Source organism: Falco peregrinus, chromosome 2 (assembly GCF_023634155.1).
Source record: "Falco peregrinus isolate bFalPer1 chromosome 2, bFalPer1.pri, whole genome shotgun sequence".
NCBI classification, from domain to species: domain Eukaryota; kingdom Metazoa; phylum Chordata; class Aves; order Falconiformes; family Falconidae; genus Falco; species Falco peregrinus.
In genome coordinates, this window is record NC_073722.1 from 98,254,877 (window position 1) to 98,279,880 (window position 25,004).

General features: G+C 40.8%; 1 protein-coding gene across 1 annotated transcript in view; it reads left to right on the forward strand.

Annotated features, from left to right (window-relative positions):
* Positions 1 to 25,004, forward strand: part of TMEM132C (transmembrane protein 132C) — a 221,495-nt gene that overhangs the window by 53,110 nt on the left and 143,381 nt on the right. Inside the window, exon 2 of the mRNA XM_055797587.1 lies at positions 9,186 to 10,074. Coding sequence (XP_055653562.1) covers positions 9,186 to 10,074 — 889 coding nt within the window. The remainder of the gene's footprint in view (positions 1 to 9,185; positions 10,075 to 25,004) is intronic.

Below are 25,004 nucleotides of genomic sequence, written 5' to 3' on the forward strand. Positions count from 1 at the left end.
TAACCCCAGGGAAAGCCTTGTTCGTATCTGATGGCAAGAAATCATTTTTTCCTTTTCAGCCTTGGAATTATTCACTGCCAGGTTATACCTAGCTCTTTGAGTAATACCCTTTGTACTTGTGCAATGCAGAGCACAGTGCAGGCCGAATCTCAGCATGGGCCTTTGGGCACTAATGTAATACAAAGTCCTGTTGTTCTTGTTGCTGGTTGGCTTGATTTTTAATTAGCATCTCAAAATGTACCTATTTACAAGAAAAATTATTCTCCCTTTTTCTTACTGGGCAGTAAAGGGGAAAGCCTTGTAATTCATTTATTGAGTCCTCTGTGTCCACTTTCCACACCTATGTAGGTGAAGGCTCCGTCCTGATCTGAGCACTTCTTGTGCTGAGCTTTGTGCTTTTGGCTCTTGTTGATTTTTGTGGCAGTGGAGAGTGCTGAGCAAATTGAGCCATTCAGGCTGTAGGACCCTAATCTCTTTTTAAACAAGGAGCTTGTGCAAAGTAATTTAACATCTAAACAGAGGTCTGAGTGCCTATCAGCATCTAACAAAGACTTAAACAGCAGAGGAAAGCACAGGGCTATTAAAAACCAGAGAAAAGAGACAGAGAGCAAGGAATTGATACATTGCCAAGGCCAGAACTATTTGTTTCATATTTGTACCTTACATCTTACATGTCCCTGTTTTTATGACACTTGAGTAATTTAAAAAAAATATATCTATGATATTCATGTAACTGATCTTTATGACATTCTGGCCAAGGTTTGAAATTTCAGGGTGGGTGTGTGTGAGCTGTCTCATAGGGTTAAATTTGAGACATCCTCTGCAGAGACCAGTCTCTCAGGTAATTGTACTCCCATGAAAATTAGGCCTCTCTGGCAAAGTGTCGTCTTTGAGAGGTTAACAGTCCAGATCTCTGAAAAGTTATTGGTTAAGTTAGAAAATCCAGACCGTGTTGTGTTCCGATTCCCCACTTTGTGACTTCCACTGGCTTATTTTTACCTGTTTTAAAGACAATACAGAAAAAAAAAAAAAGGCAAACAAAAAACAACCCCAAGCAGTGTTTTACCTAGCCTTTGTCTGATGAACTCAATGTGTGTTTTAATCACAAGTTAACCAAACTTAGTGATAGCTTCTCTCATTTCATCGCTAGAGAAACTGGGTTGCGGAGTTTTCCTGTCGCTACCATATGTTTTTGATGGAGCTGGGAATAAACTCTGACGTCCTAAATCCTTCTCCTCTTCTCTACAGCTATCAGAGAAAATCAGCTTAAGTGTTATTTGCTGTGGACTTCTAGTGCTGACACAATGAGTGAATGCAAGATCCATGGAGTTTACCACAATGAGGCAAACGGCATTGGAACGAAAGGCCATCATATGACATTTTACCTACTGTATGTTCCTCACAGGACACTGACATTTGCAGCTTCTGGCAAGGGGAAGAAAGCCGGAGTACCTGAATGGTGTCTATATAGAGGTTTTCCAAACCTTATCTCGTAACACAAGCTTTCGTTAGCAGAAATTGAGGTCCAGATATTTATCTTTGATTCTAAACAGTAAACTAGCTTAAATATGTCAGATGGCCTCCGCAGTACAGGCAAGCGGTAATGTCAGCACTGGGAGTGGGAGTGATTTCTGAAATCTTCACTGACCTTTGCATATACACTGTTGTTTTACAGACTTTTAAGGTCATCAACCAGTCTGAGAAAACAGTTTATAGATTTCAGTCCTGAATGTCAGACAGTCTTTGACTAACACATCTCAGTTATATGAATTGAGGGTGATAGAGAAGACAGGTTTGCAATAAAAAGGATATAAAAAGGATATTTTGGAATTTCTGCAGTCAAAGGGTGACACGTATAGAGCTGTGACCATCAAAAAGTGGAGCTTGCAGGCTGTCATTAAAAGATTGGAAATGCATTTCTAATGTGCAGGTTTTGAAAGTTTTCCTTGTGCTTCCAAATTAGACTTTAAAGAGTCTTTTTCTGTTTGCGAAAAGGCTGTGCATCGCAAAACAGCTATTTGTGATTTATACGCATGTGCCTGTCACTGTCAGTAATCCCGAGGAAAATGGAGCAACCTGACAGATGTTGGATAATGCTTTATAATGCAGAAGTCTAATCCTGGATTCTAATAGATAAATATTAAAACAAGGAGTTTTACATGTAGTTAATGACATTACTCTATATGGTCTGTGTATCTTTCCAACCATTCAAATCTTCACTTTGTCTAGCTAAGTTCTTGACCTCTGTGCCTTCTTCCCTGGCAGTGAGCTCTATCATCTCACCTTACACTGTATGAAATATTTTTTTTATCCACTTTGAATTCCCATCATTTAGTTTCAGTGACTGTCCCTTTGTTTTGGTGTTTTAAAGACACGTAGAAGTTCCTGGTGTACCTTTGTTCATTCATTGTTTTAGGTACTTTTGTAATTTTCCTGATAGTTCTGAAATGACTGTCTTCTGCCTCTGCTGGAGAAGAGAGGGGAAGTGTTGAATTTTGTACAAAATCCACAAACGTCTGTTAAGATTTAGTGAAGATTTTGATTGCAGTAATATACAGAGGATTAATTTCATTAAGGTTATACTCTCAGTATGAGAGAAGCCTATTTAATAGAATATTGCAGTTTTTAACAATATACTGAATGAAATAAGTTAATCTGTCCTACTGGAATAAAATAGGAATTTTTTTCAAAATAACTGATTATAGTGTCTCCTGACAACCTTTGTGATGTGGTTTAATTGAACTCCGGTCTAGGCTAAATAAGGTTCCATCCGCATCTGGGCTTAAAATATGTGTGGTTGGTTACCAAAGGTATATGCTCCCATCTATGTGAATAAGAATATACCATCCCAGGTGAATAAAAAAACCCACTGCAATTACAAACTTATCCTTGGGCTTCAGGTCTCAGTTTAATGAAACCCGGATTCTAAAAAGAGCCGAGCAGATAAATTTGTTAGCAATCATTTATTCGACAAAATTGCCCTCATTGGGTGCTCACAGAATATTTGAGAATAGACTGCAATTTCCCCTGAATGTTTGTGATATGGATTTTTTTGGCAGATTTGTTTCCACAGTTTATTTTTAACCTCACAAATTGGTTTCAAGCATTTACCATAAGCATTTGATGCTTGACATTGCCTATGTGCAATTAGTCAAAGAGTCTCTCTGTCCTCTGACTGGATGAGGAAGCATATCTGATGGGCAAGCACGAAAAATAGAAAATGTGGCTTCTGCAATTACCCTGTCATGTAGGCTTTCCATTTATTTTTTTTTTGAATGGGCACAAATCTATAGATTTTAAGCCAGAAAGGAGTATGAGACTCCAGTTGTCCCTGTACCTCAACAGCAACTTGTGCTGAGAATAAAAGTACCTTTCAGAAAGGAGTCCAGTCTTGATGTGAAGACATGGACAAGCCAGTGCTCCCTTTGTTGCAATAGTTACTCAACCTCAAAATTAAAAATATGTTCCGTATTCTGAATTTGAGCTTGTTTGGTTTTAAGTTGCACTCCACCTTTCTAACAGCAAAACTCCGTTTTCTAGATGTAGAAACAGGAGGAGATGAGAGTACAACTATGGTCATTCAGAGGTCTAAATGGGTGTATTTGCTGAGCTCTAGTTCTAAGCAAAATACCTGCTACAAAGATTTTGTATGCTCCAAAGTCATTAAATGCGGTGCTGATACAGAAATTTACAGGAGAGCAAATCAGAAAACATAGCAGTTGACACTTCATGTCGAAGGAAATATCTGCGCTGGTTTAAGTGCATCTTTTCTACTTATATTCTTTCCCTGCTCTGTATTTCCTGAGCTGGAATATGTGATTTGCTGTGCAAGAGCAGGACAGGTTTGTAGTGGAAGATGGAGTCACAGAAGAGAATTCAAGGGTGGGGACTTTGTGAGGAGCTGGTTTGTATAATGCACGTACAGTACAGTTAGTCTCTGCAGCGTGGCAATGGGAGTCCGTGTAAGGAGGGGGGATAATATTTACTGGATTTGCAGGATTTTAGGTGATGGAAGTGCTGTAAATAACATTAGGTTTTTTTTTCTTAGGACTGTAGTGGCATGGAATTTGGGAAAAAATTAATCAGTATGGTACAACATTCAACTATAGCTATGTTTAGGACTGGAGGAACAAGGCAGTGGGTAAAGCTGTATAAAAGGAAGGAGAAGATTCTCCCTTAAAAGTTACAGAATTCTTGGTGGAAACTTCAGCTGTACTGCTGTGCTAGGGTAACAGGAGAACACGGGGGGATAGCAGTTTGTGTACTGCTTTCATACGGTTTGTTTCCTGGAAGGAATACTTATAAATATGCTTTTGTGAGGGCCATACAAGGTGCAGAGAAAGCTTCTCACATCACTCCTTTGCATGGGTAGATGTCTTCTGCTTCTCACTGGCTTTCTCTGGCTGGGAGCCTTCTGGCTGCGGGGACAGGCAGATGGTTTCCTTGAAGGCTCAGTGGCTCATCAAACATCAGTCAGTGAAGATACATGGCCATAGGCCAGTAATCTCCCACCCACAATCTAAACCCTTCATTCCCAGCCCAAAAGAAAGTTGTTTCAAACCAACCTCATAAAAGAATGGCTTAAAAAATATTAAGCTTTTATGACTGTTCCAGTGAATCCAGCACCCAGGGCTCCATCTCCATATGAAATCCCCCCAAAGAAAATTCTTCTCTGCACTGGAATCCAAGAAATAATAATACAGATCAGAATTCACCATTTCATATCCAACTCCCAAAATGAACTTGCTAGGTTACAGGAATTTGAGCTGGTCTGTCACACTGGAGCTGATGATGTGCTTAACAGATGCTTGTTTGGGTTCAGATGAAGTGCTGCAGAAGCATATGATGCCAGAAGAAGGATTAAAAAGTCACCAGGCTGTTACAAAGGAGAAGTAATTACTTGTAAGCCTTAGCTTTTGTTCTTGGCTAATACTAGCTTTGTTCAATGGTTCTTAATCTTTTCCATGCTGGACTTATTTCTGGACAAGTTGTAACTCTTTTTTTGATAATGTGGAGGGGTAAGGCACTTACTGCCCACTTGGAAGTCAGGCCTGCTGTAATCAGAGGTAGTCTTCAGTACAGGAAATGGTGTTTCTGCATTTCCTTTCTCATCGTTGTCCACATTCTTGATTTCCATTTCAGTCTGCAAAAGCCCTCATGAAATGGGAGTTTCACTTATTTGAACCCATTGGAAGGCCAACAAGCATCTTTCTTTAAGGATCAGGACTCTTAGAGGAGGCATCCAAGGTTTTCTCAGGATATTTATACCCTTTAGCTAAACTGTTTGAAGTTCTACTTCTTCCATGATTTAAGTTATATTTGTATAGATGTGCCTATAGCACTCTTGTCACAGAGACCCAGTTGCATTTTACTGATACAATTGTGCCCACGTTGGAGGCTGAACTGGCAGTGAAATGCTGCTCCCGCAACCGACACTGTCATTGGGATAAAATGCTTAAATGTACACCTTGCTTTAACATGAACCTTTCGAAATGTGTTTCAGTGGTTGAGCAGAAAAAAGTTTAAAATGGAGAAATCTGTTTCAGACCACCTTAAAACACTTATAGGCATGGCTGATTTTGCCTTTTTTTCTTTTCTCTCATCCTTACAGGCAGTCTGTTCTTCAGGTAGACAAAATAATCTTATGTTTAATGATTATGTAAAATAATAACTTGTGATATGAAACTCAGAAAAACCTTGGCATCTTACTTAAATAGATAATTAAAGAACTTTGTAGCTGAGCTGATCAAGCACACAAAGTTCTCTGGAAACATTGGTAATTATAGCAGGGCATTAATGTGGTTGGGTAGAGATGAAGAGTATAGGACGGATCCCTTAAATGATGGCATGTAGTTGCTGATGCACATGATTGGGATTCTAAAACAAAATGGACAATTTTAACTACCAGTTTTATCAGTAAAAGGCTTAAAGTGCTTTAGACAATTTATTTAAGTACAGCCATCACTATAGAAATATAGCACTCTGTTATTTATGGTATGAAAGTGGGTGGAAATCTTTAGACTACAATAAAAAAAGAGAAGCTTTTTCTTCTTTTTGCTGTCAATCTGACCACATGGGTTTTGCTGTTTGCCTTCAGCTTATTACAGCAAAAGTTGCATGGCTCTTCTTAGTATTAGGCCAAGTCCTACATACCTCATCCATGTGATTGATCTGGGATAAATGGAGTGCCTGCAAAAATGAGACCACTGTCTGTCTGAGTATAATGTGCTCCAGCAAAAGTCCTGGGAATTGCAGAAAAACAGCTGTTAAGTTTCAAGCACAGATCCTCATCAACAGCCCTTTGAAATCACAGGACTCCCCTTGTCTCTGCAGCCTGCTGAGTTTATTTGTTTTTTGCAGATCTATTGAAGGCAAAGGTGTTCCCTCAGTAGCAATGGTGCCAAATCTAGAATATCTCTAATTATGGAAACACTTCAGCAAAAGGTACCTGTGAGCTTAAGTCAGTTAATGCTTACATTCACGGAAGAGGGTATGTGCTTTCCTCAGCTAGATCTTGCTGCCCTCTAATATTGCAAGGCCCTTGGCCTGAGACAAGAGGATGCCTAATAAAGAAATTCTGATGGTTTGTCAAGTCAGATTGAGTAGCTAAACTGACCGGTAGGAAGCTGCCTTCTGTAGCAAACCAGGTGTTTTTAAAAGATGGGTGGTATCTGTGTGTGAACAGTGATGGTTGCCCTTCCCAAAGGGCTGCAGGAGGCTGACCACATTGCGGCAGGCTTGGCCGGGGCAGGGGACGGGATTCCAAGGGTGACGGGACACCAAGCTGCCGCTATGCCAGTAAACAAGGTCCTGTTCTGCTCCCAGGCCAGAAGAAACTTGTAGGCTTTGCTATTTTCTTTAAAGGTCCATGATCCATATTGGATCTTCTTCGCATTCCTTACTTAAGTGTCATAGCACTTTGGGATGTAACCCTAACCGATCAATATTTTGATTCAGCTAAGGGGAAATCAATCAGCTCAGGAGGTGGCATTTGTAGGTTCCTTTCCAGCAGAATTAAAATTTATGCCAGGGATTGGAGGTTTACCGGATTGTAACTGTGTGCTTAAATGGATGTTATATTTTAAATGTGTATTTTAATCTACTTGACAGAGAGAGTGTAGTGCTGGTAATTCACTACATGTTGGCGTTTCATTACAGGCCTCTTACCTTTTTTTTTCTTTTTTTTTTTTTTTTTTTTTTCTCTCCAGTCATGGCAATTTGCTCATTTATGAGAACTAATTCTACCATCAAGTGGAGGTGCATGAATTAAACATGAGTGAACACATCTTAATTTCTTACTTCAAATGTATTGCTGCTGTCCTTTGAGAGCTCTGGTTTCTCCTTCCTCCGTGTTTGTTTCTTTCCTTTTTTCTTAATTGCTTAACACCTGCCTACCAAAGCTATTTGCTTCCCCAGCAGCAGGTAGTGCCAGCACACTGGTTATGTATGCGCTCAAAGGTTTGTAGGGAAGTTGTCTGTTGGCAGTAGTCATTTGGTGTAATGACAGATATTGATTATTTATTACTTGAAAACATTTAATTAAATCTGACTGCATAATTAGTGTACTAGCAGCTACACATGCTAGAAGGGCAGTGAATCTATTATTTGCACAAATCCTCAAGCTGCAGACCTTTGAGAAAGCTGATAAAAGAGCCTGTCTCAGTCGGGTTTTTTAGAGATCTTCAGGTGTTCCTGAGTTTCAGATGAATCTGTGCATTATGCGTTGCCCTTACAGTGGCTTGTTTTCTTTAAAAAGCTGAACTTACACAGAACCTTAAATAGTGATGGGATTCCCCAAGGGCATTGGAACTGACATATGTCTGGGGGCAAGATCTATTTTTAAATATTAAAGGCAGTCTAGCACTAGATTCATTGTCATTCATCTACCTTCTCTACCTGTAGTTATTATCTTCAGTAGGAGTTAGGAAGATGGGCTGTGAGTAGTATTATATAATCAACATGTTCTTCATTGGTATCGACCCTAATTTAGGTAATAAATTTTACTTTTCGACAATACATGGTGTTAATCTTTATAACAGAAAAACAAAATTTAGGTCAAAAGGGATCTGATATTCAGCTGAAACTTAAAGTAGGCAAGTATGTACTAATTTCCTTCTGTGTGCATCTTAATATATTAGTACTTGTAATATTTCTAGCCTGTGATGTGCATCTACATTTAAATAACTTAGAAAGCTGAGGTACTGGCAATGTTAAACTATAGAGGTGCAGATTGTGGTGCTAGAATCAGTAACACGAGAGCAAGGTTTCTTGATGGATGAAGAGAGTGAAACGGGGTGTGTGTCAGTCCTTAGAAAAGCAGTTTCTGTGTTTGGCTGTAGAACAGAAACTACCTTTGATCTCCTGGCCAGTGTTCCTGCAGGGGTAGTGATTAGCAGTCCTTCGGGGACTGTGGTTCAGTGGACCATGCTGATGTACCAAATGCCTTACGCATGCTGTAACTGAACAGAAAGGTTGGAAAGACAGGAGGGAAGTTTCTAAGTGGGCAGAAAGTTTACAAGGGAATGGCATGACCAGAAAAAGAGTGGGGAAGGTGAGCATGTGGGTGGTTTAAAAAGACACCCTGTTCTCTTAGAGAACTGCTTTTGGAAGGCTGTGACTTTGATTTGTAGCCAGTCCTTAAGCAAACCGGTGTGTGCAAACTTATGCAAGTTTGCTTGAAGTTTTGTTAGGGAGGTGAGACTTTGCATAGGAGTGACAAGTAATGTATTTATTTTTCATCCAGGTGATAGTTGAAGCATTCAGTGAGTATTTTATAGATTTGTTGCGTATTAGCAAAGCACTGCTGCTGTACAGTTCAGCCATCTAAAATAGCTATTGGGACAAGCATTGCTTCTGCGATGTGAACCTTCCTCCTCCTACTCCCTCCAGGAGTATGGATAACTAATCGTGCTGCAGACAACCCTTTGTATATCACCTGTGCAACAAAACGTGTATCATAGATAAATGCAGGGTAGCACTAAAGCCTGCATATTTTTTTCCTTTTGCAAATGTAATGCAAAAAAATAATTAATTACATCTAAACATGTAGCTATGCTGTAAATATTTTTTGCATGAAATAATGCTTATCCCTAACTTAGCAAGTAGCTTCACTAAAGTTGTAGTAAATGTTCCTTTGAACCTATAAGCAGATTTGATCTAACTCGCATCAACTTTTCTTTTATTAGTGACAGAATGTCGAGGGGTGTTGGACAATAATCAGAGATTTTCTTCATTACCAACATACCTACCTGTGAGCTATCGGATCTTCAGTGCTGAGACATCTTTCTTTCTCAAAGAAGCCAACCAGGACTTCATGAGAAATTCCAGTTTGCAGTCCAGGGTGGAATCGTTCTTCCCATACAAAGCCAAGAGACCGCCCATATTAAACGCCAGCTACGGACCTTTTTCTGTTGAACAAGTTGTGCCCCAGGACCTAATGTTAACTTCCAACTTCTTTGGATCTGCCAACAAGTTTACTTACAACTGGAAACTTCAGGCCTACATAATGAGCAACAAAATTTACCTGAGCAAGCCCAAAGTCCAGGTCCTGTTCTACATCGTGGGCAGGGACTGGGATGACTATAGCACCACAGAGCGGCTGCCCTGCCTGCGTGTGTTTGCCTTCAGAGAGACGCGGGAAGTCAGAGGCAGCTGCCGGCTCAAAGGGGATCTGGGGTTGTGTGTGGCAGAGCTGGAGCTCCTGCCAAGCTGGTTTAACCCCCCTGCAATTGTCACGGGCCGTAAGAAGCCACCGGATCAGTTTGAAGGGAGCCCTGTGGAGCTTTACTATACTATTCAACCAGGAGACGAGAAGGGAGAGTGTACTGCTGAGGATGTAAGGAAGGGAAATGCTATCCGGCCAGGAAAAGATGGCATGGATGAAACCATGTCCCACTTACAGAGGATTGGATCTGTCAGTCTCTACCGAGGGCAGGAGACTTCTCGGCTAACAGAGCTACGGCTGGACAGTAATATCGTTGTCTGGTTGCCCTCAAAACCTGTCAAACAAGGAGAGGTTGTAAACGTTTATGTGACAATTGCCAACAATTCTACTGTGGATCAGTTCATACTCAGGTATGGTGAGTTGTTTCTGCATGTTTCTAATGTGTTAGCACACAAAGATGTTGGGGGCATAGGATGAATCTCAACCAGCTGGAAGTTAATCCACACCCAAGGTTGTTCCTAGTCACCGAAATGCATTATTTTCCTCCTTGAATGCTGTGAAGAGGATTGAAAGCCTCCATCACTAGGAGGCTTTTGACATGTATGCCATGCCACGCCATTTATCACATGCCCACATTACACAACAATACACAAAATGCAGCTATTCACTGCTTTAGTGGGACCACTTCTGGGCAGTGACAGGCAGTAAGGCACCAGAAAAGTTCTGTGCTTTACAGGGCTTTTAAAATCACATTTTTATTGCACAGGCATGGAGTTTAAATGTAGCAAAACTTCAATTACCTGCTTTTCTTCTAAGTGCTCTGGCAGTGCTTTGCCTCTCCCACACATGGTGGTTTTGTTATGAGAGCTCTTTAGGGAGGGGTTTAACTATCTACTGGTAGTTAAATAGCATTTGTCTTTACCAACACATATACCCTTTAAAATAAGGCCCAAGGTGTTTGATATTGCTGTTGATTGTATCGGACTGTTAGAAATGAGTGCTATTATTATGGACAGGAGTGGCGAATAGAGGACCTGGGAACACAAGAACTGCCTTACTGGGTCAGATTGCTTTCCTTTCATTTTCTTCTTTAGCATTTTCCCTACCGATCAGATGAAAATCCTTTGAGGATGACAAAGACTGGGAAGCTTGTTAATCACTGAAATATTTGATGGATCTTTTTTCCTTGTTACCAGGCTTTAAATTCGAGTGAAATTTCCACGGTGATAAGCAACAATTGCTCTTTAAAGCCTCAGGGAATCAGTTTCCCAAAAGATTCTGCACATGAAAGTATTTATTTCTAGGTCTTATATGAATTGGATTAATACATAGTTGACAACTGCTGAGTAGAACAGCCTTTAGAACGGGAAGTGTTGCTTGGCAGATAAAAGGCTTTTATTTTAAAAAGAGGGGATTTTAGTCATCCTAGAATCGTTCTGATGTTTGCAGCTCTGGTTAAATTGGTGAGATAATCTCCCAGACACCTGTTTACTGAGTGAAACCTCCATTATAGAAGTCTTTTCTGATGTTGTTGCTTATCTTTTATTGAAAATCCTTTTTCACAAAGTAGTAGAAACAGAATACTTTTCCACATAACAAGCATAGCTGTGGTGAAAGAAGAAATCCAAAGGCAATGAACTGGGTGTTTGCTGGGTGGATGGGAGAGGGGATCACCCTTTGAAGGTCTGTGTCACAGTCTTTATTTTCTTAAAAAATGAGCTGAAGATGAACAAGCTTGTTGAAATCTGGTGATGTATTTCTCTTGCTCAGAAATGAATCTGACTGCCTAGGCATATCAGATACTGTTTGCATGCTGAGCGATGCAATAGATGTGATTATGTGGGATGTTAGTAGTTGCCTATGTGACTTGCTATTATGAACAAAATGGATTGGCTTTGGTTTTAAGAACAGGTGACTGATTCATTTGAAGTTGAGTACTCTGACATTTGTTGGTATATTGGTTGCTCTGTGTCATCACAAATGCAGAGCTCAGGCCATGTTCTCTTGCTGAAACACCCTTCTGATGAAAAGAGGATTTGTATTTTTGCTTAAAATTGCTTTGAAGTAGACACAAGACCACAAGAGGCTGAAGACACCAAGACTTCTTTTGAAAACGTCTTTTTCTTTCCTTCTACTGGATATGTGCAGGTCGTCATTGTCTTGTGATGTAGTATAGGGCTGACTCGTGTTCTGAAAGTCAGCACTGTTCAGTGTGCTTCCTCCACAAGCAAGAAGATCCATGTGAGATATTCCAAAGCAGTCTTGGTTTTGAACACTTTGTCTTGCAGGCATGTGAGTCTCTGGTAGCTACCAAAGATGCTGATCTGTGCAGTTGTTAAGGCATCAGATGGAAGCTTTGCTTCAGGTGTACAGGAGGTTAAGTCCACGTAAAAAGAAAAGGAAATAGTTTTAACTGTATTCCTGACATTGCAATAGGAAGGGGCAGCTGCTGATGGAAGTTGTGTGTGACCAGCCCATGAGCCATGAACTGTGTGGCTTATTCTGTTGGCTGCAAAGGTTTCTTTTGTGGTTTTAGTGGCAGAGGGCTGGTGGAAGGCTGGCAAAGCCAAATTAAGCTTCCTGATTCGGTGGTAGAAAGCTGTTGTCTTCAGTGAAACTTCCTAGGTGTGAAAGAGTGTGGAACTTGACCCAGGAATCTATGAAATGTCTGTATTTTACAGGAAAAAAAGCCAAGTGAATACAGCAGCCAGGGAGTAGCCAGTGCATATGCTGGGTCTGCCTAGGGGCTCCTTTAACCTTCTCCATGGCCATTTGCCTGGTTAGATAGAGGGCTGTACGCTCTCATACTCATGGGTTCCCAGCAGAGTAATCCCTGCATCCTATGACATGCATTCACATTTAATCATCCTAAAGAAAAACACAGCATGCATTATCCCCAGGCATAGTGGGTTTGGTTTTTTTCTGCTTCTTGTATATTATTCATTGAGGTATTGTAGCATCCACTGCTGAAGCAAATGGCATGTGATCATTGCTTTTTTTTTTTTTGGGGGGGGGGGCGGGGCGCAGGGGGCGGGAATAATAGCTACAAATCTTCTTTGGCAAGAGGAAAGTAGACTGGTCTGAATGACCTCATACCACAAATCATTGCAATTGAAACTGTGTTCTTAAATTGTGTCTTATTTCAGAATCCTATTACTGTATCTATAAATTTATCAGCCCAAGAACACCAGTAAAGTCAAACAGAATGACTAATATGGCAGGGAATGAAGCGGATTATGCGTGGTAGTACATTGACACTATAACACTGTCTAAATAAACGCAGATCTTCCCTTTCCTGCATCTAGTCAGCACAGGGCTATTGTGAAAACAGTTGAAACAATACTGCTGGGTTATAGGATATAGGCTCTGCTCCCAGCACTGTTCCTGTCCTGCTGTGTTGCTTCTGGGAAGTCTTCACAGGCATTTTCTGTATGCAACGTAGAAAATGTGAACAGTTGGTCAGCATCATTCTCAGGAGTGGGAAGCCTGTTTCAGTCCTGTTCCTAAAAGATGGGGTTTCACGTTTGCCATATATTGTCAACAGTTATATGAATAGGAAAATCTTGATAAAAGAGCGTAAGAAATACAGACAGGGGAAGAAAATATTGCACCGCATTCCTACCATTGGGAAGGATTTCTGGGCCCCCAAAAGAGACGTTAATTACACTTACTGCTGACTGCTTAGTAAGGAGAATTACTGTTGCCTCTAGCAGTTGGGTGAACTACAAACAGAAGAAAAGTCGCATCAGTATAAGACAGAAAAGCAAAAACCTGCCAATATTTAAAATAAAGGCCATTTAGGTCTTCTGTGTACTTCCCAGGGCTGTTTTGAATTAACACCAATGGCTTCAGCAGAGCTGCTATGACCGATTGCCACTTCACCAATTGCTGTGTACACATGAGTTTCTAAACAGAGTCATTTTCGCTGCGTTGTCTGTAAGGATTAAAAAGCAAAATCCTTAAGGCAAGACCCTGTTCTTGAGTGCTTTTACGGACCGCCCTCACACCCAGCAGGCTACAAATAAGGGGGAAAATCATAACTATACTGAAAATAAGCTGTTCTTGTCAGGTTAACTTTCAGAAAGTAACGCGTAGCTGCATGCGTATGCTGAAATATGTGAAAGTAAGTAGGGAGCTGGGCACTTGATTTCTATTTGTCATGCTGGGGAGTTGGTGAGCTGAATGAGTTAGGCAGCACTGGAAAGGTTGGCCTGTGTGCATTGCTGTGTTTGTTCTGTAGCTCTAAATACTTTTCCAGCTACTACACCATTAAAGGATCCTTCCATCTGTTTTTCATTGCGTGACATGCCACATTTGATCTGGCAGAGCTCTGAATAGCGCAGGGCCAAAGCAAAAGGTGTAGGAGTGCTAAGCGTGTTATGTTACTCTGCTGGGCAGCGGCTAACCTCTAACTCGCTCTAGAAGGTGCTGAACCATTGGATAACCCAATTTACAGTAATTATTGAGCAGGATAAGTAAAGAGAAAGGGGATGAAGTTATCTGTCCTGATTAGAGAAAAGAGGTGAAAAACGGTTGTACCTACCCCTCGCCCCCCACCCCACCCGGCGGCTTAATACAGATTTTGCAGTGCAGTTCATTGCACCTGAAGGGATGTAGGTTGTAAACAGTGTTACTGCATTACCTTTGTCCAGCAAACAAATCAGCCCAAGAGAATGGATAATTACTAGTAATAATAAATCTACAGATTGGAAGAAGGATAAAGGATAAATGCAATGAGGAAAGCTATTAAACCCATCAGCTGAGGCAGCTTTATATGTCAGTTCCTAATGAGTATTGACAGCAGTGCTGTGTTAGGTAATGTTAAGAACAGCTAAAAACCTAGAGGAAGATGCAACACAGAGTAGCACTACAGAATCGCCATAGCTAGAAAAAGTAGTTATGATCATAACATCTATGCACTGCCTGCTTATAAATCTCGGTATTTTAAAGACTGGATTTTGTGATCTGGCTATAAATAGCCATTTTGGAGGAACTGGCCATGAAAAACTGGGATCTCCAGCACTAACTCTGCCTGTTTTGCACGGAAGACCTATTTGAGCCTCCCTAGGGAGTAAACCACTCAGAGGAGCTGTCTCTGCTTAGCACTGCCCTCAGCTGTTATACCTGCTTTACATAAAAGAAACAAAAGTGATAAAATTTTCAAGCAATTAGTGTTGAATTTTAGATACTGAGATTTGAATCTCACCGTATGATAAAATAATCTTTAGTACCTGGAAATTTACCCATGCTTAATTGTTGGCTTATCAGTTTTTAATGTGGTAGCATCACTGCAAATGCAAGTGACACGGTAATGACTAACTGAAGCTGAAGTTAACCAGAATATAAAAGACCAAAACCAGAGCTGAGTTCACTCTACATTTTGTGTTAACCCATAATTTGGGACATATTATCCCAAGTACCTATTTTCCACAGTAAATGGAATGCTGATTTCCAACTGTGAAATTAATTTTTTTATACTGCTTCATATTTTAAAACCAATGCAGCTCAGAGTGAAATGGGGAGAGAGAGAATAATTTGGTGGGATGTTCTTCTGGGCATACATGTGTGTCTCCAGATGTGAAGTGCAACAAAACATTTTTCATTTCCTATGCAGCTTTGCATTACTTAAATATGTAAAAGTGATTCCACTGCACAAAAGCATTTCAATTGAAACCTGAATCAAGAGGATTGTGAAGCCCTCATACTTGCTTCTGTTGTCTCATTATGTCATGGTACTTTTTAGTTGGAAAGATGGTCTCGTCTTCAAAAATTCAGACCCACAGTTCTACCTATTGCATGATTGTAAAAAGTAACACAGATACAGTTTCTGAAAGCTAGATTTACATTTATAGGGCCTTAAAACTTCTCTTTAGACATATATCTTGTATTCTGAGGCACAGATAAAACTGTAAGTAGCTAATTCCTACACTGTATAAAGAAAAGTATGTATCTTGGGCACTCTGGGTAGCAAACCGCAGTTTGTTCTCATCTTAGATACAGTTTCTCTATTCATGTTTCCATCTTGAATAAATAAAATGCAAACTTGCTGACTAAGATCTTTCCAAGAGTATTCTCTTCACATTTTTCTTTGTATTTCTTTTTCAGTGAAGTAAATTACTAAGCCAGGACTGGAAATAAAAGCAATTTGCTTGCTTGTGAACCTTTCATCAGGGTTCAGAGAAACTGGAGAAACATATCCCCAGTCTTCCAGCTCATCAGAGGGGGGTCCCAGTTATTTTATGGTCTTGGTAAGACCCATAAAGTCAGTGCTAGGCCAGAAGTGGTTTGCAAAAGTGTTCAGAGCTGTGAATTATGGTTTGAAGGGGTTTTATGTATTTCATTGACGAAGCATATTATGTATTTCATTATCCAGTGCTTAGCCTTGTGAAGCTTTAATTCTTATTGATTTTTGGGGGTTTTCCTTCTACAGAATGACTAATGACAGTTCAGCTACGGGTCTAGAGTGAAGCAGGTTAATGAAAGAAAGGTGGTGGTCTCGTCCTTATTTTGCACTAATTAGGAAGTCAGGAGACCTGGATACTCTTTGTACTTCTGTTCAGGACTTACTGTGTTACTTTAGGCACATCTCTGCTTACATCTTCATTCTCAGATTGCTTGTCTGTACTATACACAATTCAGGGAAGAGACTGGGCCACGCTCTGTGCATCACTCAGTACAGAGAGCCTTTGAGCCCCATAGGGCATCTGTGTATTACGTAGTACAAGTGACAGTAAATAATACATAAGTTGTTACACTGCGGGGATTATGGTTTTTGCAAGTAACGAAGTGTAATAGCACCTTGCAAGTGCTTTGTTAAGATTTCTCCAAAGTAAATGTGTGGTTAGAAATTCAAGGCAATCATGTGCTATCATTTTTTATATTCTGCTTCAGTAAGCAATGGAGACAGTCTGTTGAAGAACTCCTAATTGTCATTTACTAGAGAATTTGACAGACTAACAGTAAAAGGGTAAATATTTTCCAGTATAACTTTAAAAAGCATTTCTGATGTAAAAAATACTTTTTTTTTTCCTCAAAGAAGAGAACGTCTTTGCTATTTTGAGAGAATGCTGTCACACTCCAGGTAGTTCAATTTCATTAGCCCTTCGCAGGCACTTTCCATGGACATCGGTGTCATACCAGAGGCAGCTGGGTCCTCCAAACAAATGACTCATTCTCAAAAATGCCAAGCCGGTAAGGATGCCCTCTAAACAGAGGGTGAGAAACGCTGTTCCTCACTAGAACAAGTGAAGAGGTAAAGAGCTCACTTGTGCCTGTAGTAGCAGTGAATCAGGTTTGGTAAAGTTCTAAAGGGAACTGATTATTAACTAAATTGAAGCTACCAAGATAGGAGGAGAGGCACTCTTCCCTGACCCTCTTTTTAAAAAAATGTGGTGCTTCAGAAACTTTCTGAATGGTTCTATTGACACTTCAATGCAATGTACTTGTTAGTACTGAGGATAAACTATGGATTTGTTGTTAGAAGGCTGAGTCTGTGTTCCTTACTTTGGAAGTCACTTGCTGATTGACCATGACAGTGTTGCTGGAGCACAGCTTTGCAACCAGTGAACCAGGAAGAAGCTTTAGCCCCCATTATGTTCAGGAGCTGAGCGGTAGAGTTCAATGGTGTGACGTCCACAGAGTACTCAGCACCAAGAATCAAAAGTTACAGCTTCCCTTTTGAAACAGTTACCCCCAAAACCCTGCTCAGCTGCCCCTACAGTGGAATTCCAATCATGCTGAAGTCTACAAGAATTAACTACATTGGTGGTGTAATAGTTGTAGGGATGTTCTTTTTATCATGCGAGCAGGGATTTCCAAAGTGCATGTCCAATTGAAGTTTGGGTTCTCTGAGCCAAGCTCAGGGCTGCCTGTACGACTGTCAGCCTCCCTGGTTCTGTGACAGGTAACACCCATGTTTTTCTAGGTGCAGTCTAAGACATGAAATCAAATCAGCTGAGTGCAGACAAACCTGAACTATATACACATAGTTTATAGAATAACTTTATACGACCCAAGTATAAGACAAGTTTGGACCTGTGTTTCAGGCTTCAATGTTTAAAAACAGCCTGAGTGTGATCGGAAATGTAGAAGGAATTGATGGGAGTCATTGTAGGGTTTGACCATCAATGGAAGAGAACAAAATTATCGCATGAGCAGCCAGACAGAGGATTGCTAGCTATCAATCTTGCTTCAAGTGCTGGAGCTGAAGATTTTGGTGAACTTTTGGCAAATGCACATGCACACTGGTGTTTCAGAAACTTTGTGTTGAGGTATCTTGTTAAAATCCCCTCTTGTAAGTAGTTTTCCTTCCCATCCCTGTTAGTCTCAGCAAAGTAGTGAAGTCATTCCTGGCAAACGCTGCAGCACGTGTTGCGCAGTACGCACTGGTGCCTCTGGCTCTTGTCCTTCTGTGTTGAGACGGTGCCCTGAGCTCCGGTGTGTCCCCTGCTCGCTCCTGCTCTGCCTGACCTTTGCAGAAGCCTGTGCATGTGCAGTGCTGCTTAGAGATGAGATAAGGCACCTCTACTTAATTTCTGTTTAGACTATTAGCCACTTGTGTGACTCAAGTTACAACAGTTAATTAAATATTTGGTTGCTTGCCTAATTAGAAACAATGGTGGCTCGTTAAAAGATCATACCATATAAACCCCAGTCGTCCCAAACCAGCAGTAGGAAGGGAAATTTCATACTACTGGGAGTGGATTTTAGTTGAACCAAGATAATGTTTTCTAGCTGTCTGAAAAAGGCTGTGACCTAATGCATCAGGGTGTCTCCTGGGAATCCTCAGTGCGATTATCTGACAAGCTGTTGGGTTCCAAGGCCACTGTAAGCAAGAAGGCATGGGAGCCTGTAAGTTTGAATCAAAAAAGAAAAATTGTATGAGAAGGCTTTAAAACCTACTGCATCTGTTAAAACTGTATAAGCAGTAGGGACTTGCTGGAATGATAGTGGGAGAGGGATGCCGGTAAGTCATAGCTCAGGGCTTGCAGTGGGGGGGGATTTGGGGTGGGGTGGAAGTATGGGGAGTAATCCAAGAGTTGGTGCCTGGCCTAGCAGAACTGTAAAATCTGATGTGTTTATCTGTATTATTTTATTGGTGCTTGTGGGTCTTATTATTTAAAACAGAAAATGTCAGACTGGTTGGAAGTTTCTGTTTCGGCAGACTTGCTCCTCACTCATGGCAGCACATACACAAAGAACTTAAATTGTTTACATGTTCTAATGGCACTTCACAGTTAAAACTTCCACAGGAGGCATGGGGATGATGGGAAGTGCTGCTCTGCACCCAGGAGTTAATTTCTACAGAATACTGACCTTTCCTATAACATATAGAGCGTTTGACTCCAATTTTTGTCTCTGTTTCCTTTGGGAGCCCACTGGGGTGCTTTGTATTTCACTGAAATCCCACCGTGCCCTGTATGTGTTGCCTCTTCAGAGAGGTATGTGCTGTTATGTTTAATATTCTCTTGAGAAGAAAGCTGCATTTCTATAAAATTTGAATGCATGGAAAAGCTGATTAATTCATAGTTTACATGAGACTGGATAAAAAGAAATTCAGCATCTTTTTTTTTTGTTTGTTTGTCTGGTTCCTGGTGTGTTACAAAATGTCTCTATTAGCAAAGCTGCCAGGGGGTTAATTTGCACTAACAGCCTAATCATCTCCAGCAACATCATTTTAGGTTTTCATATTGCTGCTTAGATCAGCAAGACTAGAGAAAAGACGACTTGAGAAACAGCGCCTATCTTAGGAAAAAAGGGAAAAAAAAAAAAGAAAAATGGGGGTGAAGCATTTCAGACATAGCCCTCTGCATTCTCAGCTGTCAGGCTGCTTAAAAAGATTTGCTTTTTCTTACAAGCTCTGGCTGTAAGATGTAAGCCTTGATTTCCAAAGTGCTGTGAGGCTGAGCTCTTTGTACAGGAGAGACAGGCTCATTAAAAGGGTCTATGTGGTACTTACGCACCAAAGTCTAGAGCTCAACTCCTCACGCTCCCCGATTAGTCATTAAACAGAACACAGAAATAGTTGTGGATCATGAATCACAACCTGGTTTCACAGACAAAAAGTGTGCCTGACATACTGGACCATAAAGTCATACTTAACCTTTCGCTTGCCCCACGAGTGCTGGGGCCGGGGGGGGGGGGGGGGGGGGGGGGGCAGTTCAGCCCTACCGGTGATCATTAAGGCACAAATGTTGCTGACCAGCCTAAGGGGGTTGGTTCCTCGTTTGGCATATCGGACATTTGTCGATCCTATTTTGAGGAAACTAAATTTTCCAATGGATTGCATGGCTGCTTATTCAACACTCTTGAGCTTTGCTGTAGCTTTTAAAAAATTAGGTGCTTGATGCTAATTGCTGGAGTCGCTGAGTCACTTGGTGTGCCTGGTTGCAGCGAGTTGTAGAAATACCACCAGTAGCAACAAAAATATTTTTCTACTTGAGGTTATGTCTAGCTTGGAAAAAGCCCTGATTGCACAGAGAGTTCTTCCTATGGAAAGGAAACACCAACCCACAATAGGAGCCTGTCACTTAGGAACATACTCAAATTAGTCCTGTTGAAAGTAATGAGAATATTCACAGGCTGTAGTTTGCTTTTTATCCCTCTGGATTTGCAATGTTCATGAGAGGCCAATTTAGCATCAGCTTCTGCTTTTCTCTTCCTTAGCAGCCCAATTGCAGTTTTCCAGTTGAAGGGAATGACCAAACCTTTTTTTTTGTGTGTGTGTAGTTAGCTGCTGTTGTGTTGATCATGGTGATGGTGGACAATATACACTTACAGGTATTGTAACATGGTTTTCTGAGACAGCAAATGATAAAAGGATGGCGTTAAAGTTTTGATTCATTTGTCTACACTGTGAAGAGGACAGAGCTGGTCTGAACAGAGAGGCTCAGGGCACATGCAACAACAGAGAGCAGGTGGTGGTACCCAGGTTGGCTGTAGTGTCAGGAGAGTCGTACAACCTTGCAGGTAACATCACGGCAGCATTCAAGTAGATTACTTGGGCCCTTGACACTGGACTTTGTGGTGGGTATGGCTGTGGTCATGATGAGATGGGAAAGTGGTGATTCCAGACGTAACAAGCTCAACTTCACAGCAGAGTCTCTGAAGGGAAGTAACAGCAGCCTTGTGGCTTAGGTCCACCAGGGTCTGAGTTAGGTGACATTAGGCTTCAAAGCAATTGCCCAGTGACTTTTGTGGTGAAGTGTTAGTATCTTAAATCAAGGCGCTCAATGCCCTAGATAGAGTATTGCAAGCAGCAACCTGGCCTGGACAGAAATGCATGAAGGCTCTGTGTAATCTCCATTTTCTAGAACTCTAGGGTACTGCTTTAGAATTTTTCTCTTATCTGTCTGAGGCAATGCTATTGTGATTAACACTGGGCAGAAATATCGACATAGTTGAGCGAAGATTTTATCAGCTGGCTATAGGCAGTGACAGCTGGTTAATTTTAATATTTTCTGAAAGGTCTTTAAAGAAGTCCTCAATACTTTTTCAGAAATTAATATGCCTCATCTTTCTTCACGTTTCTAAAGCATGGCTGTGCTGTCACCTGTAGTTTGCATTCTTTAATTTTCACAGTGTCTCAGGTGCTGGGTGCTTTGTCCATTGCTATGGTAACAGCTGGTTTTATTTCTTAGTTGAAGTAAACACTGATATAAAGCCCACTGTAACATGTTCTTTTGATCCATTGTGTGCACCTAATGGATGCTGTAGCTGTGCAAATATGTCATGGTTGTAGTGGATAGAGAGCAGTCAGCTGAAAGTCTAGTGCCCTGGTATATAACTGGTTTCGCCTTTCAACACATGCATAATTTTATGTCAGCTACTTCAACTCTGGTTTTACTCCTAGCCATGTTTAATTAGATTTCAAATACTTCAGGGTGGAAACAGTCCCTGACTGTCGGTGAGTGCTTAAGGGAAGTGGGATCTAATAGCAGATGAGGCATGCTAACTTTGTTTTTGCTCTTAAACAGCTCCGTTTTGAAGTTGAATTGATCCCATGAACTTTTGGCAGTTGTTCAAAATCCCTCCTATCGTTTTTCTGAACTCGAATGATGGGAGTAGCAGTTTTTCCCTGTGTTAGTGGTTCTCTTTGGTTGCCTTCAAAAAAACCAAATGGCTCATGAAAAGCTGTATGAAAAACTGCGGTAGCCTGAGTCCCCTCCATGAGGCTCCGCTAACCAGCTCCCTTCGGATTGCATTCCTCAGAGCCTGTGTGGAGTGATGCGCACGCAGAAGGAAGCGTTACCAGTTCTTCCCTCACAGCAGGGGAGGTGATTTGCGTTGAGCCCTAGCACCCAACAGCCCCTCTGCCACCTCCACCTCAGTCTGGCTCTTCTTGAAAAGAAAAATGCTCTTGGAAAAACTCTCTGCAAGTGTTCTGTAGGGCTCTCCCTGCTCCCTATCCCAATTATCTGATAAATGTAGCAATTATCTTTGCAGTTTAAAGTAAAAAAAAATAATAAAAACATACCTATAAGAAGAGGCTTGCATGTTCTGTATTATATTCTGTATGCTTTTAGAGTGATTCAGATGGAACCTCATTAAACATCTTTACAGCCCTCTTGGGTTCATCTCTATTAACTATTATAGGGATTTCCCACGAGGGAATGACTCTGCACCACCTTCCACTAAAATCAAGCACAATTTAGTCTGATAGACCATTCTATTGGGAGTGACATTAAAAATTCTGTGCATGGATGTAAGTGTTTGCAGGATTGAAGCTGTAAGCCCCAGTTCTGCAAAAAGGCTATTCGTACATTTAGCTGTATGTGCTGTGTCCAAAGGTAAGTATGTGGAATAACTTTAAAAATCAAGATCATGCTTTATGAAATGCCATTTAATCCTGCAGGTGGGAATGTGCTGTGTACTGCAATGAATATTGTTGAAAGGGATCTAACTGCTTACCCATTTGATATGCGTTAGATGATACTTTCCTACTTCTACACAGTTACTTTAATGTAAAAGAATCATATAATTAGCTGTGTTTTAAATATTACTGAGTAGTCTGGTTTGGCAATAGTACTCCCTTCTTCTGTGTTAGTCAAACTAATACCAGAAGGTGTCAGTTTGGGGATGCCTTGCCTCACTGTGCAGTAGGCGTATTAGGTAAGAGGGCTCGACAGAAAGAGCCACAACAACTCTCTTGTTCTCGTAGCGCTAAATGAGAGTGAGTCACGGCTAGATCGCGGCTGGATGTAAGAGCGATTCCTGGGAATGGGAAACGGGCAAGAACTTCTTGTTCTAGGAAGTTCTGATTGTTCAGAAAGGCAATGATTGTCTTGTGTTGCATAATTATATCCGCCTCCACATATCCCACTGCTGTTCATTTCTATTATGTCTTTTTATTTAAGTCCTAGCTATTCAAGGAGGAAACTTATTGATGGCAATGAGCAAGCGAACAGATTCATGGCAAGAGCAAGGGAACATCTGCGAGTCCTCTGCTCAAAAAAAGTCTCAGTGGATAAGGAATGTTACTTTGATAACTGTTTAAATGGTGCTGAAGGGGCCCCCTGGGCTAGTTACATTGGCTCTATGATATGCCTTTTTGCCATATACTCAATTTATTCAGAGTCAGAAACATTAAAGAAGAGGGGGAAAAAATGCCGGAGGATTGTAGTAAGTGAATCTTTACAAACAGAATGAAATTAGTCAGTTACATTAAAAATCACAGTTGCCACTCTGAAATATACATTTACTCAAGTGTTTGTTCAATGAATAACTGTTTTTACCTTTTATTTCTCTTTTCCGTAAATATAAAAAGGAAAGAAAAGTAAGAAACACAAATTGACTTTAACTCAGTCTGAGCATATTCCTGTCATCTGAAAAGAAAAATGGCAAACTATTCTTTGTTCAAATTTAGAGCTTCAGCATTTAAAGCAGAAAAGCCCCTTGTGTGGGAATTCATTCTGGATAGGTATTTTGGAGGAAGATTGGAATCTGGATTGATTTTTGGTAGGGAATCTTTAAATCATGCCATTTGTGTTTCTTGCATCTTTCTAGTATGTTACCTAAGGATTAAAACACCCTTAGAAGAGTGTTTTCTTGTAAGATTCCAAATGAGTATTCCTGACCTGGTAGGTAAAGCTGATTGTCATTAATAGTCAGACTTTTTTCTTTTTCTTCTTTTTTTCCTCTTTTCCTGATCTAAGCATCTTAATTGTCACCTGTGATAAGAAGTGCCTTGGCAATGTTTGAGTCTGAAAATCCTTATATCATCAAGGCAGATTAATGTGGACAGTTGTAACACTTTTGGGGCAGGTTCTGTGGGTACAGATTGCTCATCTGAGTAAAGAGCCTTTGAAAGATGTGGGAAGGAATTATGGAGTGCTGTGCCTTCATGCTGTTTTTCAAATGCTTTAGAAAGAGGCGATCCAGAACTAAGATGTCCATATCATGTAGGTTAGAGATGCCCAGCTCAAGTCTGTGGGTAGGTGATTAAAAACTTGAGCTGAATCGAGCTCCAGGCACACCTCTTCATCACCATGAAACTCCACGGTCTTAGTGTTACCCCCTTATTTTTCCATTACAGTATCCTGTTTCCTCCTTGTCACAGTCCATCCACACTGCTCTGTTAGTTACTGGTTGGGCAAAAGACAGGTCCTCCTCTTCCTCCGTTGGGTCTGTGGGTAAATGTGTGCAGAAGGACGTCTCCGCGCTGCTGCCCTGGCAGAGAGTGTGTGCTGCTGCCTTCTTGACCGCTCTCAAACCTGGCAAAAGCTTTGACCATCTCTTGTGAGTGCTTGAGAGAGACTTACCACAAGTCCCTGAACAACCTTTGCTGGGACCCCTGCCCTGCTGTGAAATATATTTAGAGCAGATTTTCTTATAGGCACAAGTACGATGTCATTGCAGAAGTGTAGCTGTCAGATGTGGATATGTGGAACAGAGATTGGGAAGCAGCAGCTGTAAAATGTATGCTTTTTTCCATAGTTTAGAGACACAGGATGATGCTTTCCAGCTTTTCCTAAGTTGAACCTTAATTCTTGTGTTAAACTTTTAGTATGCTTCTTGTGCAGATCCTGATGGGATCATTTAAGCTTTATGTTATGATACAAGTACATTTATGTAAGTAAATAAGTGTTGGTTGCACTAAACTTGAGATTTACTTCTCGTGAACACCCAACTGTGTTTGGTTTTCTTTGTCTTTCTCTTTAAGCAATTTATTCAGGTTTTTTTTTGCTTTATGTGCATCTTCCACTCCTTACATTCTCACTGGAGAGAGAAATATGGAGACTCGATCTGCAGTTTCTCTTGTCTGATTAAACACAATGTGAGACTTGCATTTGATATGATACTGCTTGGGCTGTCTTATACAGGAGTAATAATATCTTTACAG